General features: G+C 56.9%; 1 protein-coding gene across 4 annotated transcripts in view; it reads left to right on the forward strand.

The window, feature by feature from the left end:
• Positions 1-16,859, forward strand: part of PRKCD (protein kinase C delta) — a 30,792-nt gene extending 13,933 nt beyond the window's left edge. For 2 of the 4 annotated variants that reach the window (XM_070390767.1, XM_070390764.1), the window contains 17 exons: positions 3,743-3,865; positions 4,983-5,182; positions 6,430-6,490; positions 6,655-6,817; positions 6,912-6,943; positions 8,044-8,129; positions 8,390-8,519; positions 9,138-9,238; positions 9,813-9,909; positions 10,104-10,204; positions 10,320-10,493; positions 10,681-10,772; positions 11,357-11,419; positions 12,891-13,029; positions 13,193-13,381; positions 13,939-14,067; positions 16,156-16,859. In XM_070390767.1, coding sequence (XP_070246868.1) covers positions 3,751-3,865; positions 4,983-5,182; positions 6,430-6,490; positions 6,655-6,817; positions 6,912-6,943; positions 8,044-8,129; positions 8,390-8,519; positions 9,138-9,238; positions 9,813-9,909; positions 10,104-10,204; positions 10,320-10,493; positions 10,681-10,772; positions 11,357-11,419; positions 12,891-13,029; positions 13,193-13,381; positions 13,939-14,067; positions 16,156-16,314 — 2,031 coding nt within the window. In that variant the 5' untranslated portion in view covers positions 3,743-3,750 and the 3' untranslated portion in view covers positions 16,315-16,859. The remainder of the gene's footprint in view (positions 1-3,742; positions 3,866-4,982; positions 5,183-6,429; positions 6,491-6,654; positions 6,818-6,911; positions 6,944-8,043; positions 8,130-8,389; positions 8,520-9,137; positions 9,239-9,812; positions 9,910-10,103; positions 10,205-10,319; positions 10,494-10,680; positions 10,773-11,356; positions 11,420-12,890; positions 13,030-13,192; positions 13,382-13,938; positions 14,068-16,155) is intronic. The other 2 variants (XM_070390765.1, XM_070390766.1) reach the window with 2 other exon arrangements.
• The last annotated feature ends 471 nt before the right edge of the window (positions 16,860-17,330 follow it).

The raw sequence follows: 17,330 nt of genomic DNA on the forward strand, positions 1-17,330 counted from the left end.
TTCTCTCTCCTCATGTGCGTGCTGCCCCTGGCCCATTTATTTCTCCATTCTACCCCCTCTTTCCCTTCATCTCCTCTTTCTGACACGGCACACTGGGAAGAAGGTGGCAGGCTTGGATTCAAGTCCTCCTTCCACCATTTCCTGTCTATGTGATCTGAGGCAAATCACTTAGCCTCACTGAGCCTGTTTTTTCATCAGTGAAATACCCATCTTCTGGACCTGCACAGGGATAGAAGATGTGAATGCCATTACACGGCCTCAGAAAATGACAGTCCATATAAGTGGGGGCTCGGAGATTTGCACCCAGACGCTTTGACTCCAAGTCCAGTGCTCTCTGCTTCATTGGGCTGCCTTCACTTTAGGTTAGAGAAGCAGCAGCATAGAGACTCGGAGCCCACAGGCAGCTGGGAAAGGCCTGGCTGGCCTCCACTGGCTCCAAGGAGATGGTCCCCATGGAGCCCTGTGTGGGGTCCAGCCCCTGCCACCTCCATGGCCCTGCAGAGCGGTGACGAGGCTGAGCCAGTGGCCTTCCTCTGGGGCCTGTGAGCCTGGGCCTATTTGCATGGGGCTATAAATAGTTGGCACACCTTGCTTTTGTGCCGTTATTTTACCTCCTGGCCTTCCCACCAGTGTTCAGACGCCCTGTGAGGTAGGTGGGCGACGCTGGCTCCACTGTGCAGTGTGGGACTGGTGTGCAGAGGGCCCCAGGGCCCCTCAGCGTCACACAGCGATGGAAGGAGATACCGGCTCATGGGGTCTCTCTCCCTCCTGGGGTCCGGGCAGTCCAGGGGGTAGAGGAGGTGGTAGAGCCTGGCAGGACCCATGCTCTGGTTTTAGACCTAGGAAGTTTGGGCGAGATGACCTAACCATCGGGTTACTGCCAATGAGGCCCAGGAGGTCTCCCTCCATGTGGCACTGTGGCCTGGTGGTACAGGTTTGGGGCCAGGGCCCACTGTGGTTGTGGTTTTCCCCTGGTGGCTTCTAGCTAACTGTGAGCCAGCAGCTGCTCTGCGTGTGGCTGCAGAGAGCTAGAGGCTCACCCCGGGCTCTGACACCCCTATTCTCTCCTCCGTGTAACTGGGTGGTCTCCGCGGACAGCTCCTGGCGGGCCACCTGGAGGCCCGGGAGTCATGGAGTCTGTGGGCCATCTGGGCTGGGCCCCACGGGGAGGCAGTGGGAGGAGGAGCCGCCAGCAGGTGTTTGGCACACTCCCTGCTTCAGGGCGAGCAGCTCTGTGTTCCTGGAGACTTGGCTGCCCTGACTGAGAAGTGGACTGAGTTGTCAGGACTGTCTTCCCAGGCTGGCGGGTGGGTGGAATAGACGCGGTGGGGGATGTGAGTGCTTCGTGCACTGAGAAGGGAGGTGCACGGGTGAGAAATGGGTGCTGCAGGCAAGAAGTAGTGGTAGTGTTAAAAAGACCCCCACCTGAGGCCCGTGGGGTTGATGTTGGCTCTTGTCCTACACAAGTTCTTGTCAGGATGGCCCTGCACTAAGGGACCCTCCTCATCTGGGAATGGGGGCTGAGCCTCAAGGTGGCCAAGAACCCTGCATGGAGTCCCACAGCCAGGGCAGCAGTGGTGTTAGGGTGTTGCCACCGGGCAGCTTGACCATTATTTTGCCCCAGGGCCTGCCCTGGCCTTCTCTCCCCCAGGAGCCAAGCCCCTTTGTCCCTGCCCACCTCCTACTCAACCCTCATTCCCTGAGTCACTCAGAAAGTCCAGTGTTGCCCCAACTGGGTCTCCAGGTTATTGCTCCAGGTGTATTGTCCCAGCTGGGTCTCCAGGTTATTGCTCCAGGTGTATTGTCCCAGCTGGGTCTCCAGGTTATTGCTCCAGGTGTATTGTCCCAGCTGGGTCTCCAGGTTATTGCCCCAGCTAGTCCTCGAGGTTGTCTTGTGAGGAAGCATGAGGCTGAGCCATGTCTGGTGGGCTCAGACCCAGGGAAGTGGGTGCAGACATGTAGCAGTGTATGCTGTACAGGGAGGGGCCCTGCTGGTTATTCTGGACTCTCAGGGAGCACTAACCTGGCTGCTCCACGCATTGGACGCTGGGCCAGGCAAGGTGGCAGGAGGGGCATGATGTCCTTTCTGCCTGGGGGTTTGGGACCCTCACCCAGACTCCTACACCCACTCCCAGCCAGACCCATGCAGCTCACTATTTACATCAACATTACCTGAGTGCCCACCACCTGCCACCCACTCCACGTCCTCACAGGCACACACATCTCCACAGCTGTGCAGCCACACCACACGCACCCTCACACACACTAACTCGCACACTCACGCATGCTCAGCCCACAGCTGGCTCTCCTCCCTTCTACTGGGAGGTCATGGTGGCTGGCCTGGCTGGACTCAAGATGAATGAAGGCTTTGGGGCCAGGGCTCAAATGTGAGTTCACAGACCCCCTCTCACTCCCTCTGAGTAGGAGCCAGGCCCAGGCAGGGGACATGATGGCATCTGCTCTTCCCCCCCACCCCCACCCCCACCCTGCCAGCCCCTCCTCTCTGCTCTGGCTGCTGGCCAGGCTATTGGGCTGGGCTGCAGGCTGAGGTCAGTGTTTCCTGTGAGCTCATCTGGCTGGGAGCTCCCAGCAGACCCACTGCTGCTCTGGCTGCCTATGGAGGAGCCAAGGGAGCCATCCCTGGGCAGGGTGGCTGCTGCATGTGTGCACATACATGTGCATGGCTAGGGGTCAGTGTCTGAGTCCACCACTCTGTGGCCTGAGTTCAGGATGGAGTAGGAGTACATATATGTATGTGTACATACATGAGTGAGTGTTCCTTCAACCAGGGTTAGGAAGCACCCTCCTATGTGGTGCCTAAACCCCGAGCCAGTGTCCATGTAAGTGTATGAGTGTGAAAGCGTGGGTTGCGCATGTGAGCATCCCTCATGAATGACAGCCCGGAAGACCCTCAGGGTCGTCTCCTGAAGTGACCCTTGATTTGAGGAATGTGAGGAATGGAGGAGCGTGGGGCCAACTTGTGTGGTTTACAAAGCAAATTCAGCATTACATTGAACATTAAAATAGTTTTATATTTAGGAGATAATTTGTTTGAAAGTGCAGGCAAACTTCCGGGAAGGCAAGAGGCTCCTGACCCCCAGGGGCTCAGGTTCAGAAGGGTCAGGCACACTGCTGGGGGCGGGGCCTTTCACTGCCCCGGCCTCTGAACGAAGTGGGCGCTTCATCAGTGGAACTCCAGCTTTAGGTTCTGGCTTGGCCTCACAGTGACTGTTTCCCCATTTGAAAAGTGGATGTGGTCATTTTGGCGCTGCTTGTCTTCCTGGGTATTTAGGAGCAAAACATTTTGAAAACCAAGAAGGGCTGTGTGGCAGGGTGTGGGAGGAAGGGGCACTGTCCTTCACATCTTGGCCAGCACGTGCTGGGTACCAGGCACATAGTAGTAGATGTGTTCAGCTGGGTATTAAAGGAGGCATTGAATGACTTTACAGATGGTTTTGGAGAGCCATCTGAGGAGGTCCCCGCCTGGAGTGGGGGTCCCAACTAAGGGGGCTGTGCCAGCAGCTTTTGTCTGCTGTCCCATCTTCTAGTTTTACCAGGGATGCCACAAATCTTGACTTCCATAAAACTTCTCAGCTTTAACGTTTTAAGCACCATGTGGACCACACTCAATGCTGTGAGAGCTCTGGGGGGATTGGATATCTGACCACCTCCCAGGGCTGTTCCCGCTGGCCCTGCCCTGCTGGCCTGCCTCACCCATTCTTTCTACACAACCCCATCACAGGCCCCAGCATGGCACCGTTCCTGCGCATCGCCTTCAACACCTATGAGCTGGGCTCCCTGCAGGCCGCGGACGAGGCAAGCCAGCCCTTCTGTGCTGTGAAGATGAAGGAGGCACTCAGCACAGGTAGGGCTGGAGGCTGGACCCTGGAGAGGTGCAGCAGCCAGTGGAGCTGGGAGTCTGGGCCTAGTGGGAGGCAATGGCGAGGCCCAGCCTTGTGCCCCCAGAACCTCTGAGGGATCCTTCCTCATCCTCATCTCCCTGCCCAGCCCAGCTATGGATGCAGGACAGCGGAGGCCACCAAGTGCCTGTGGGGCCTCCAGCACTGGCTGCATGGAGCCCTCATTGGGCTCGAGGCTCTGGCTCCTCCTCACCCAACAGTTTCCACATGTCCATGTGCCAGGCCCTGTGCTGGGCACCGAGGACATCACAGGGCTCCAGGGATGGCCTAGCTCTGCCCTCGTGGGGCTTTCCTTCAGGTGGGAGAGCCAGACAATGAGTCCTGTGAAAGGGAAGCTGAGAGTAGGCACAGTCCCAGGCTGGAGTCAGGGACGTGGTCCTGGGAGAGAAGACCATTCCTTCTTGCGTCTGCCTTCATCTGGTGAGCCCTGGCTCATCGTTTAGGTCTCAGCTGAGCTGTCTCTTCTTCCAGGAGCCTTCCCACCCCTTAGGCCGGGACAGGCCCCCTACATGGGTGGGTCTGGAACCGGCCTTACCCACTCCAATTTCATTACAGCTATGATTTAACATTTATAAGAGGCATGAACTGGCCCATGTCTCTGCCTGCGACTGAGGCGCCAGGAGGGCAGGCACCAGGTGTAACGTTTAGTTCTGCCATGTTCCTTGCCTCCAATATAGTGGCTGGCAGGTGGCAGCTCTCAGCACGTGTTCACTGAGTAAGTGCGCAGGGAAGGGGACATCTAGGTAGGACTGGAGGACGAGGGTCCCAGGAAGAGGAAACAGCAGGAGCAAAGGCCTGGCGATGGGACCTGGCGGGACACCCACGAGGAGCTGCCAGAGTTCTGTGTTCTGGCGTGTGTTGTGAGAGGAGGAGGCTGGTGAGGTGAGCAGAGCACAGTCATGCAGGCTGAGCAATGGGACTCAGTCCCGAGGACACTGGGCAGCCACGTGGGCCATCGGGAGAGAGCCAGGAGGATTCTATCGGGCGGAAGACTCTGGCAAGTCTGGGACGGGAGTGACCAAGGGGCCCTTGCCTGAGGTGACTGGCGTGGCCCCACTGCAGAGCGCGGGAAGACGCTGGTGCAGAAGAAGCCCACCATGTACCCCGAGTGGAAGTCCACGTTCGACGCCCACATCTACGAGGGTCGCGTCATCCAGATCGTGCTGATGCGGGCAGCTGAGGAGCCCATTTCCGAGGTGACAGTGGGCGTGTCCGTGCTGGCCGAGCGCTGCAAGAAGAACAACGGCAAGGCCGAGTTCTGGGTGAGGGGCGCGTGAGCTGCGGTCCTGTATGCATGTGTGTGTGTGTGTGCGTGTGCGTGCGTGCGTGCGCACACGGGGAGTGAGCATGGCTGCTGGGTGCAGCTTTGCAGCTAAAACAGCTGAGTTCGAATCACAGCACTGCAATTTACCAAACCCTGGCTTTTCTGTAAAAAGGAGGAGCTGCTAAAAGACCCTACCTCAGTGTTGGTGGCTCAGATGAAACGAGCAGCTGGATGTAAAGGGCTGATTGCAGAGCCAGCCTTGTTATTGAAACGATCTTTTTCCCTTTTGATTTTGTGAAGGTAGGGTGTGCCCATAGTAAAGCATGCCACACTGTAGGTAAAAGTGAGTCTGGCCCTAACCCCCGGCACCAGGCTCCCTTCTCAGAGGCACCCATTGTTCCCAGTGCTGTTTGGAATCTTTGCAGATATTCCAGGCCCAGGCAGGCGTTCGGGAACAGCAGTTATGATCTTCAACAGCGAGAAGGGGAAGGCTGAGGGTCCACCACTCACCTGCCAAACCAGGACTCTGCACACACATGTGGCCCTTGTGGCCACTGGTGCCAGCATTGGCAGAGAAGCTCCGCCCCCCTTGCAGCCAAGATGTCCCCGCTAGAAAAAGACCTGTGACCATCAGCCTCCAGGAAGGGCTGAAGGCATTGGGACAAGAGAGTTGACTCAGGGCTGCGCTGACCCTTGGCCAGTCAGGCAGCGGCACTTGCTGAGCTCTCTCTCCACTACCCCGAGGGACAATGTCAGTCACCAGGCCTGGGTTCTGGGGAGGGGAGGGTCCTGCCCTTAGAACCAGCCAGTCTGTTGAGGAGACGGACATGCAGAAGCCCTGACAGACAGAAAGCCAGCACGTGTGAAAGTGGGCGGGTGTCGGTGCCTCTGCTTGTGCAGGGGGACTCGGGCCTGGGTTCTCATATCCTTGTGAAGGGGCAGTGGTGTTGAGGGTGGGGAGTTTCCCTTCCCACTCTGTTCCCAGGCCAGGCGGCCAGGCTGGGTGTGGGGTGGATCCTTTCACTTCCCCAAATGTAATAATACCCCTGAGTGGGGGGTGGGGGCGGGGCTCAGGGGTGGGGCCTGTCCCTGCCCACACCAGGCAGACAGGTGCCCTGCTAGGAGGCCAGGACTCCCTTGGCCTTGGGGGACCAACCATGGGGGCGGGTTCTGAGTCGGGCTGGGCCCGGGCCCGCCCTCATTGATCCCCCACCCCCACCCCCACCCCCACCCTCACCCCTGCAGCTGGACCTGCAACCCCAGGCCAAGGTGTTGATGTCTGTGCAGTATTTCCTGGAAGACGGAGGTAAGACCTGCCCTACCAGGGCTAGGGGTGTAGGTTTAGAGGCCAGAGCCAGGACAGAGGTGTAGAGAAGCAGCCCCTACCACTGATCTGTCCATGGCCACCTGGGAGGGACTGCGGGTTGTCCCCTGTGGCTGTGGCTGACCTCACCATTCCATGGCCCCCAGATTGCAAGCAGTCTCTGCGGGGTGAAGACGAATCCATGTTCCCAACAATGAACCGCCGTGGAGCCATTAAACAGGCCAAGATCCACTACATCAAGAACCACGAGTTCATTGCCACCTTCTTCGGGCAGCCTACCTTCTGTTCTGTGTGCAAAGAATTTGTTTGGTGAGGGCTGGCTGTGCCCACCAGGGGGCTGGAGGAAGGGAGGGCCACACCCAGAGCCCCCCCTTCTCACCCTGCCTGGGGATTTGCCTTTCAGGGGTCTCAACAAGCAAGGCTACAAATGTAGGCGTAAGTGTCTCCACAATCTGGTTTGTATGCACATGTGTGTGCATGTGTGCCTGGCGGTGCCTGGGTGTGGTCACAGGAGAGCCTGTGTCTCCAGTGTGTGCACGTGGGAACGATAGCTCTGTTCAGTGAGTGCAGGAGTTGGCTTGCTCCAGTTCAGGAAGCCCATTCTACGTAGCTCTTCCTAACTCTTTGCACTCAGTGACATCACATTGGTAGCCTGAAATAGGTCACAGTGGAGAATTCACTGAGAATTCAGCCCCTGCTGCGCATCCGGCCCCTTTTCCCCCAGAAAGGCTGTCAGGCCTTGACCAGCACGCCCCTGGCTGCACGTGTGCTTCTGCTAGATGTGTGTGCATCTCGGTGCCCACGGATGAGCACACCTTTCTTCACGAGGGTGCATACACCAGGCAGTGCGGGCTGGTCGTTATGAACACAGGCTCTGGAGCCAGACTGCATGGGTTTGAATCTGGCTGTACCATTTCCTAGCTGTAGGGCCTTAGGCAAAGTTACCTAACCTCTCTGTGCCTCAGTTTTCTCATCTATAATGTAGGGATACTAGTGCCATTGTGGAGATCAAGAGGGATAAAATATGTAGAGCTGTGTTTTAAGTGTGGTTGGCACATGGTAAGCAGTCTATGTAAGAAGCCTTGTTATGATTGCACATGCTGTGTGTATATGTCTGTCTGTCTGTCTGTCTGAGTTAGGGTGCATCTGTCCGTGTATGCATGTGCACGAGAGAGCGCTTAGGAGCTATTTGCTGTCCTGGTGCAGAGGAGAGGGAATGGGGGCTCCCTTGCCTCCAGTTCTCTCACTGTAATCCCCCATGCCCCTCACTTCTGCCCCCCTCCCTGCCCATCGGGACTCCTAAACTCTGAGACCCACCAGATCGGCCATCCTCCTGCCCCATCCTTCTCAGCCCCTCCTTCGAGGGCTGGCAGGAGGAGAGAAAAACCAAGCTCTGGGCCGAGGCCTCTGTGGGGTGAGGGTGTGGGCGGTTGGGAGAACAGTGGCTTTGTGTAGGGGGCTGGACTGGGCCTGCTCACAGACTCTGCCCTTCCCGGTGCCTTCCCATCCCCCGCCTGGGCCTGCGCCTCCTCAAGAATGCAACGCCGCCATCCACAAGAAATGCATCGACAAGATCATCGGCCGGTGCACTGGCACCGCGACCAATAGCCGGGACACCATAGTGAGGCTGGGTCCAGGGCGGGGACCTGGAGGTCTGGGGGGCTTGGCCTGGTGGGAAGGGCTTGGGCTCTCCCTCTCTCTTCCCTGTGGGGCTCGCCCATCCCCCCATTTTTCTTGTTCCTTCCTTGGATCTCAGGGTTGCCCAGTCCCCAGTGGAGTCCTATTGGCATCTTGCCATGCATGGGGTTGGGGGAGAGCTAGGGGTTGAGGAAGGGGCCGGAGCTGCCCTGTGACCCTTGACCTGTGATCCCTCTACCCCAGTTCCAGAAAGAACGGTTCAACATCGACATGCCGCACCGGTTCAAGGTTTACAACTACATGAGCCCCACCTTCTGTGACCACTGTGGCAGCCTGCTGTGGGGGCTGGTGAAGCAGGGACTAAAGTGTGAAGGTGCGTGCCACCAGCTCTTGGGCTGCGGGGGGGGGGGGGGGGGGGCGGGGAGGGAGGAATAGGGGATACTCCCAGCTGTGCCTACCCACTGGACCCCATAAACTCTACTTAACTGATGCTGCCTTTGCCCTCTCGCTGGGGGATTTCACATGGGGAGGCCTTGGGGAGCCCTCCCCACTGGCCCGACTGGCTCTACCATTTACCTGCTGTGTGACCCCTGGACAGGAGGCCCCACCTCTGTGAGCTCTGCAGACGCAAGTGTCACATGGGGCTCGTAGAGTAAGACCCAGAGAGTCACTGCTGTACAGAGCAGGTGCTCCCCAAACGCAGAGGAGAAACGGGAGATCCCTGCAGGAAAGGGGACTTGTCTAGGTCGGCCCACACATTCTTTGAAGGGTCAGAATTAGGTCCCATATCTTTGATTTTTTTTCTTCTTTAAATAATGAAAGATTTGAAGTGGCTTTAGATACATTTTCTTCGAAAGACAGGAAACCCAGCAGCCCCCACCAAAGCCCTCCTCCCTCCCGTCCTCTCCTCCACGCCTCCCTGCCCTTGGCTGGGCCCGCTGGCTGCCCTGCGGGACAGGGGCCTGACGGGCCTGCTTCTCCCTCGCCCCAGACTGTGGCATGAATGTGCACCATAAGTGCCAGAAGAAGGTTGCCAACCTCTGTGGCATCAACCAGAAGCTCTTGGCTGAAGCGTTGAACCAAGTCAGCCAGGTGGGCAGTGCCGTGGGAACCCGGGACAGAGGGACATGGGGTTGGGGATCAGGGCTCACACCCTCTCCTGGGGAGCCACAGTGGGGGGCTTGATACCCAAGACCCCGCTTCTGGAAGGTCCAGCTCCAGGATTGGGCAGCAGAGGGAGGTGGCTTACCCCCTTAGAAATCAGTTATTCCAGCAGTTCTGTGCTTGAGCGTGAACCTGGGGGTGGGGGGAGGTGCAAGGTTGAAGCACTTGAAACAAAGCCTTGGTGTGTACGTTTTTTGCGTGTGTTGGGTGTGGTGGGGCTCAAAGGATGCCACAAAACTTTAAGGTAAAACTCTAGAGTCAATCACAAGTGGAGGCAACACAAACATCTATTGAGTAACGGGTTGGGAAGGTGGTATCCAATTTACAAAATTTTTGTTTGTAATTACTGCCTTCCAGACCACCCAGGCGTCTCTGTGCCACGGGCAGAGTGTGTGTGAGTGTGTGTGTGTGTGTGTGTGTGTGTGTGAGTGTGTGTACTGCTTGGGGGTCCTGCATTGGTATGGCCAACCGTCTGGCCCGTCAACTGCCACCCCTTTTCCAGAAAACCCCTCGGAAGCCAGAGACGGAGTCTGCAGAGCCTTTTGGGATCTACCAGAATTTTGAGAAAAAACTAGAACTCATGGGAAATTTTTCCCTGGGTAAGGGGCCTGTTTCCCCAGGAATGTCCCTACTTCCCACTAGGGCCCAGGATGGGGCCCGGCCTCCCTCCCACCACCCTGGGAAAGGAGCCCCTTCCTCTCTGAGGCCCCCTACCCAGCCCACCCCTGGGTCCCAGGGGAGGGGACTCCGCAGCCGGAGACCTGAGTCTGAAGTGCCATCTCCATCTCTCCAGCAGACTCTGGGACTTACGGCAAGATCTGGGAGGGCAGCTCCAAGTGCAAAATCGAGCACTTCACCTTCCACAAGGTCCTGGGCAAAGGCAGCTTCGGGAAGGTGAGGGGACCGTGGCCCTGAGGCAGCTCCAGGGACCTGGTCGGGTGGGGCTCTGGTGCCCTGGCCCTGGGCCCGGGCCTGTCCTGCTCAGTAGCCCCACTCGCCCTCCCGCCAGGTGCTGCTTGCGGAGCTGAAGGGCAAAAAGGAGTTCTTTGCCATCAAGGCCCTCAAGAAGGACGTGGTTCTGATCGACGATGACGTGGAGTGCACCATGGTGGAGAAGCGGGTGCTGGCGCTCGCCTGGGAGAACCCCTTCCTCACCCACCTCTACTGCACCTTCCAGACCAAGGTGCGGGGCCTCCCACTGTCACTGCCGCAGGAGCTACCGCTCCCCCAGCCTCCCACTCAGCCCCTTACGGCAGGGTCGTGTCCCCGCCTCATACTCCCCGGGCAGGGCCGTGTCTCCCCCTCTCTCGTCCCCCAGGGCAGTGGCCCTCCCCTTTCTGTGCCTCTGCTCACCCCCCTCCCCACCCCAGGAGCACCTGTTCTTCGTGATGGAGTTCCTCAACGGGGGGGACCTGATGTACCACATCCAGGACAAAGGCCGCTTTGAGCTGTACCGGGCCATGTAAGTACGGGCCCTGTCGGGGGAAGAGCCACTGCCGGTCTGCCCTCTGTGCACTTTTCCCTCTCCCTGGAGAAGCCACGCTGGGCTAGAGCTGGGTGGAGAGATTGGGGTTAGCCGGGTCCCACCGTATGGGACACCTGGGTGGTGGGTGAGCTCTGGCTGGGTGCACAGCAGACATGCTGGCTCCTGTCCCCTCCTTGGACCTCAGCCAGGGCAGCCTCACACACGGTGATCCTGCACAACACAGGAGCTGGTGTGACCCCCAGGCTAGCATGCACCCCCTAACCGTGTGTGTGTGTGTGTGTGCATGTGCATGCATGTACATACATATGTACATCAATATAAATGCATACACTCTTACCACAGAAAATTGTCTTATTTGGAGCATTTCCTTCATAAATTTCTTTCCTGCCTTGGCTGCTAGCCTCCACTTGCCTGATACAAGATGTGCTTGATCAGGCCCAGGTTGTCCATGGAGTTATTTGCAGCATTTCCTGCCCCTGGAGGTGGGGATGAGGGACCGGGGAGAAGCAAGGGCTGGTCAGCAGAAATTCCGGAACACTTTGTCTCTCTCTCATGTCCAGGTTTTATGCTGCTGAGATAATCTGTGGACTCCAGTTTCTACACAGCAAAGGGATCATTTATAGGTACGGGGTGATAGGGAGCGGGGTGTGGGGGTGTGGGGGTGTAGGGGTGTGGGGGTGTGGGGGTGTGGGGGTGTGGGCAGCTTTCAGGAAGGGAAGCTCGAACCCATCATGTCCTCTGAAATGCTCTGAGTGGAGCCCGCCCGGCTATGGCCCCATCTCCACTTGGAGTCAGTGTTTAACTGGGTATTTGCCTAAACCTCCTGCTCCATAGCTAGGATTCCTGGTGGCCCCTCAGCTGAGGCTGGCATGGCTCCAGAGGCTGGGAACTCACTGCCCACCCCATACTCGGCCCATTGGCGGGACCGCGGTACCGAGTGGCACAGTGGCTCGCTCGGTGCAGTCACCTTGGTGCTGAAGCCATCGGAGCACTCTCAGCTTCCACCAATAGGAACTGGTTCCACAAATTCCCACCCAGTGAATACGATCCCATCCGACAGCAGATTACTGTGCACTCATCAATGGCTGAGGCTGCTGGGCCGGTGGCTCAGTGGTGAGAGCACCGGCCCGAGGACAAAAGGGTCCCGGGTTGATTCCCAGTCAAGGGCACGTACCTTGGTTGCAGGTTTGATCCCCGGCCCCAGTCGGGGCATGAGCAGGAGGCAACCAGTCGATATGTCTCTCGTATGCTGGTGTCTCTCTCTGTCTCGGCCATGCTCTGTGCCCTAATGTGGGGTGAAGTCAGGATAGGTTGTCAGGTGGATAGCCAGCCATGGGACAGTGTATATTGCATATTAGGGCTCACGTTTTAAAAGGTGAGGTAAGATGGGTATTATAATGAGCTTTTTAAAAAAATATATGTTTTTATTGATTTCAGAGAGGAAGAGAGAGGGAGAGACAGAAACATCAATGATGAGAGAATCATTGATTGGCTGCCTCCTATATGCCCCCTTTTGGGGATTGAACCCACAACCCAGCCATGTGCCCTTGACTGGAATCGAACCCAGGACCTTTCAGTCCTCAGGCCAACACTCTATCCACTGAGCCAAACCAGTGAGGGTTTATTATGAGCTTTGGCCATACCTAGACTCACTCTAGGGTGGGCCTGGCCATCAAGGTGAGTGGAGGGTCGACTGTATGTGCTGTTCACCTTTTTCTGGTACTTGTTACCACGTGCATAAATTATTCAAACAACCAACTACGTAAAGTAGATACGGTCCCTGCCCTTGTGGAGTCACACAGAGCTGAACCCAGGGCCACTTCCACGGCAACCAGTGAGGCGACCCTGGGCCAGTGACATGGCCTCTCTGAGATTCATTTGGGGCTGGGAAAGCAGGTCGGCGTGTGCCCAGCCTGTAGCACACAGTGGGTGGCTCGCCCAAAGCACCTATTTTGGTGCCTCTTTTTCTCCTGCTGCCTTTTCTCTTCCTCCTGCCCTGGTCCGCGTGGGAAGGGTTCTTACGGGACTGAAAATGGGAGCTGGGTCAGGAGCGGAATTGACTCCTGATGACCCCTCCCTCTCCTTTCCCCTCAGGGACCTCAAGCTGGACAACGTGATGCTGGACCAGAACGGCCACATCAAGATTGCCGACTTCGGGATGTGCAAAGAGAACATATTCGCGGATAAGAAAGCCAGCACCTTCTGCGGTACCCCTGACTACATCGCCCCCGAGGTGAGCTGGCACCCGCCCAGCCTCCAGCCCAGACACCTCATCTCAACAGGGGGAGCCAGGAGGGCCTCCCTGAGATGATGATGTCTGCACCAGCCAGGAGGGTGAGGAGGCCTGGCCGGGCTTCTGCTCCCACCCCTCAGCTCCCGCACCTTCTCCTGCCCAGATTCTGCAGGGCCTGAAGTACTCCTTCTCCGTGGACTGGTGGTCCTTCGGAGTCCTGCTCTACGAGATGCTCATTGGTCAGTCCCCCTTCCACGGTGACGATGAGGACGAACTTTTCGAGTCCATCCGTGTGGACACGCCGCATTATCCCCGCTGGATCACCAAGGAGTCCAAGGATATTCTGGAGAAGGTGGGAGGCCTGGGCGAGGCTGGCTCGGGGCAGGAACCGGTAAATACGGGGTCGTGGGAATACCAGGAGCCTCACTGACGCTCCGGTCCTGACGTGTGGGGGGTTGCTCTCTCGTCGCATTCGCCGGAGCTCCTGTCTGAGTAGCCGGCACTGAATCGGCCTGTCATGGTAACTGTGAGTTAGGTCAGGAGACAGACAGACCTGAGGGTAAACGCTCAGTCTGTCTCCTTATCTGCACAATGGAGCTATGCAAGAACCCGAGTTGTTGGAAGAAATCATAAATGTGTGATGCTCCGGTCTGTGCCAGGCAGACAGCAAACACTCAGTAAACAGCCCCTGCTTTTACTCAAGTCCCGGCAGCCCCCATCCACAGCCTGTGGTCTCGGGGGGACCTGGGAGCACAGTGGGCCAGAGACAATGCCCTCAGCTCCAGTGGCCTGGGCAGCAGCACTGGGCTGAGCCACCCTGCCGGATGCCCTGGGTCTGCTTGGGTGTGTGCTGAGGGTCCAATTCCCTACTGCTCTTGGGTGCTAACCGGGGCCCTTGCTGGGTTGCAGCTGCTTGAAAGAGACCCAGCCAAGAGGCTGGGAGTGACTGGGAACATCAAAACCCACCCCTTCTTCAAGACCATCAACTGGACCCTGCTGGAGAAGCGTCAGGTGGAGCCGCCCTTCAAGCCCAAAGTGGTACGTGACCCAGCTTCCTTCCGTAGGGGCCATGTGCTCCGTGTTGCCCACTGCCTTCGGGGTGGGCACCTCCTTTGCCCTCCTTTCTCCTGTGTCATTCACCTGCTTTCTCCTCCCCCTCCTCCCAGCAAACCTGCTTCCCCGTCCTCCCTGGCACATTCAGTCACAGCCTCTACCCTGATAGCCTCACCCTCTCTCCCTCACTCAGTCATTCAACAAATACTGGAAACTCTGGATCCAGCCATCCCTTTACCTACATTTTTTAGTGCCGCTGTGTGCAGGGGAATCAGGGTTAAGGCTTCCCTTCCTCCGTCCCTCCATCCATCCATCCAATCCATTTTCTAATCAATACTGGAAACGCTGAGTGCCTGTTGGGTGCAGACTGTGCCGAGCTGCTCAGCAACGTGGGAGGCCCAGTCCCAGAGCTGGAGGAGGCCCAGCTCCACAGAGATAAGAAACTGGAACACAGATGACCATTCCTGATATGACACAACAGGACAAGAGCTAAGAGCTGTTACAAGGCCACATGTGATCAGCTGTCATCAGGCGGGTCTGTCAGCAGGAGCCCAGAATGCATAGAAGGGGAGCATCTGAGAGGAAGTGGACTGGGGCTATCTGGGAGGCGTTTCAGGTAGAGGAGGGGTGATTCACACGAAGGCCCCGAATCCGCAGAGGCCACCAAGGAGCCAGCAGGAGAGCGGAGAAAGGCTGGGGCCAGAATTCTGAGCACCCCGAGCCCCTCGGGAGTCGGACTCAATGGGAATTCCACCTCCCCACTCCTTTTCTCTCTGCGTCCCCTCCTCCGTCAGGACGCGCTGTCCCGCTGGACAGCCTGTGTGAGGTGATGTGTCCATCATTGTGCCTGGAGGTCACAGAGCACTTACTGCTCAAACTTGGTGCCTCCTGGGCTGGGCACGTCGCTCCCAGGCGAGGCCGGCTGCAGGAGAATCAGCAGCCTGCTCTCAGACCCGCTATGACAGAAAGAGGGACGGGCCTACAGATTTCAGGCGGGGTGCCGATTGGCAGCTCGTCTGTGGAAAGGGTGGGCCTGTGGCGAGTGGCCCAAGCAGGCCTCAGCGCCAGGAGAGGATGGGCCCGGAAATGGGCCCGAAAGACCAGAAATCTGGGTTTTTATGTCAAATTGCCCAATTTAAAAATATTGGCTCAAAGGCCATTAAAACCCACTGCTAGTCAAAATGATGTACTTGCTGCCAGCTCGGTTTGGCCTGAGGCCACCAGCTTAAGATCTCTGTCACCATTTCACTGTCCTCAGAGGCAGAACTGGCGAGCTTTTCCTGTGAACAGCCCCATAGTTAATACTCTGGCCCAGTGGTCACCAACCGGTGGGCTGTGAGGTCCGAAAGGTTGGTGACCGCTGCTGCAGGCCAGATGGTTTCAAAGCAGCCATAGGTGATATGTCGATGAGTGGGTGTGGTCATGTACTAATAAAACTTTATTGCCCGGCCGCTGTGGCTCAGTTGTTGAGCATTGACTCATGTACTAAGAGGTCCCGGATTCGATTCCCGTTCAGGGCACATGCCCAGATTGCGGGCTTAATCCCCAGTAGGGGGTGTGCAATAGGCAGCTGATTGATGTTGGTGCATCGATGTTTCTCTCTCTCTCCCTCTCCCTTCCTCTCTCAAATCAATAACAACATATTTTTTAAAAGCAAAAAGTTTTATGCACATTAACATGTGAATTTCATTTTCATGTCATGAAATATTATTCTGCTTTTGGTTTTTTCCTAGACATTGAAAAATATAAAAGCCAGTCTTAGCTTGTGGGACTAACACGAGCTGAGAGACAGGTGGCAGACGGGGCCTGGCCCTGGGCTGCGGTTTGCCAGACGCTGCTCAGGACATGCTGCCCTTTCCCGGCCCGGGCACAGGCTCCCTGCTGGCTTCCCTTGCCCTGGGAAACAGCGGCCACTTCTGGCTGGGCCTCTCTCAGGCTGGCGGGAAAGACTCCCTTTTCTGGTCCTGCGAAGGACAGCTCTGGCCTGCCCAGCCCGACGGGGTCCGAGGTGTGTGGGAACCTTGGAAGGCTGCCCCTTGGGCCCCGCTCACCCACCCTACCTTGTGCCTACAGAAGTCCCCTGGAGACTACAGCAACTTCGACCAGGATTTCCTGAATGAGAAGCCGCGCCTCTCCTACAGCGACAAGAACCTCATCGACTCCATGGACCAAACAGCATTCTCTGGCTTCTCCTTCATCAATCCCAAATTCGAGAGGCTCTTGGAAAACTGAGGTTCCCAAACACGCCACCCCAACACCCATCCCAGCCAAGGAGCCTGGGTCCATCAGCACTGCCTGCCCACCCAGCCCGGGCAGAGCAGGCTTGGTCCCCCTGCATCAGCACCTGTCCCCCACCCCCCACCCCCACCCCCGCAAGCAGCAGTGTGACTGTGGTGAGTTCAGCTGCTGCCTGCCCCCTCACCCCCAGAAGGGCCTCGGCTCCTGTCTGGCTGGGCTCTTAATGGTACTTCTTCTGTGAACTGAGTGTGAATTTGCTTTTCCTCTGCCCTCGGAGGGAAACTGTAAATCCTGTGTTTCATTACTTGAATGTAGTTATCTATTGAAAAAAATGTATTATATATATGCATATATATGTATACGCACACACACATATATATAGCAAGCTGTATATATTGCTCAGTAGAGAGAAAAAACTTGGGGTAATGTGTTGATCTTTTAAAATATATATATGACAAGAAAAAAAAAAAGGAGCACAAGCTGTTTGAACCACCAGGCTCTTTTATTTGTGTGTCTAAATAAACACCAAATGGTACCAACCTGGCTGTCGGGACGTGTTTGTCCCAGGAAGCTGGTGGATGCTCCCACTTTTGGCTGCTGTGTCCTGGAAGCTCACTGAGCTGATAGCTGCAGGCACACACCCTGTGCTTTTCATGCAAATGTGTTTGTATTTATGGGTTTCCCCTGGCTCTGGGGCCCTGGGTTCTCTGGGTGGCTTACAGAGCCCAGGTGACTCATGGGGTGATGGGAGTGGGTGCTTGCAGACAGTGTCTCAGGAGGGTGAGGGGTCGGTCTGGAAAAGCAGGGAGGTGAAGGCCTGGCCGGAAGGCGTGAGCCAAGGCTTAGAGCAGGGGTCCTCAAACTACGCCCCGCGGGCCACATGCAAATACAAATATTGTATTTGTTCCCGTTTTGTTTTTTTACTTCAAAATAAGATATGTGCAGTGTGCATAGGAATTTGTTCATAGTTTTTTTTTTTAAACTATAGTCCGGCCCTCCAACGGTCTGAG

Source organism: Myotis yumanensis, unplaced genomic scaffold (genome assembly GCF_028538775.1).
Source record: "Myotis yumanensis isolate MYYU_CA2020_CCGP unplaced genomic scaffold, mMyoYum1.0.hap1 SCAF_14, whole genome shotgun sequence".
Classification (NCBI taxonomy): Eukaryota; Metazoa; Chordata; class Mammalia; order Chiroptera; family Vespertilionidae; genus Myotis; species Myotis yumanensis.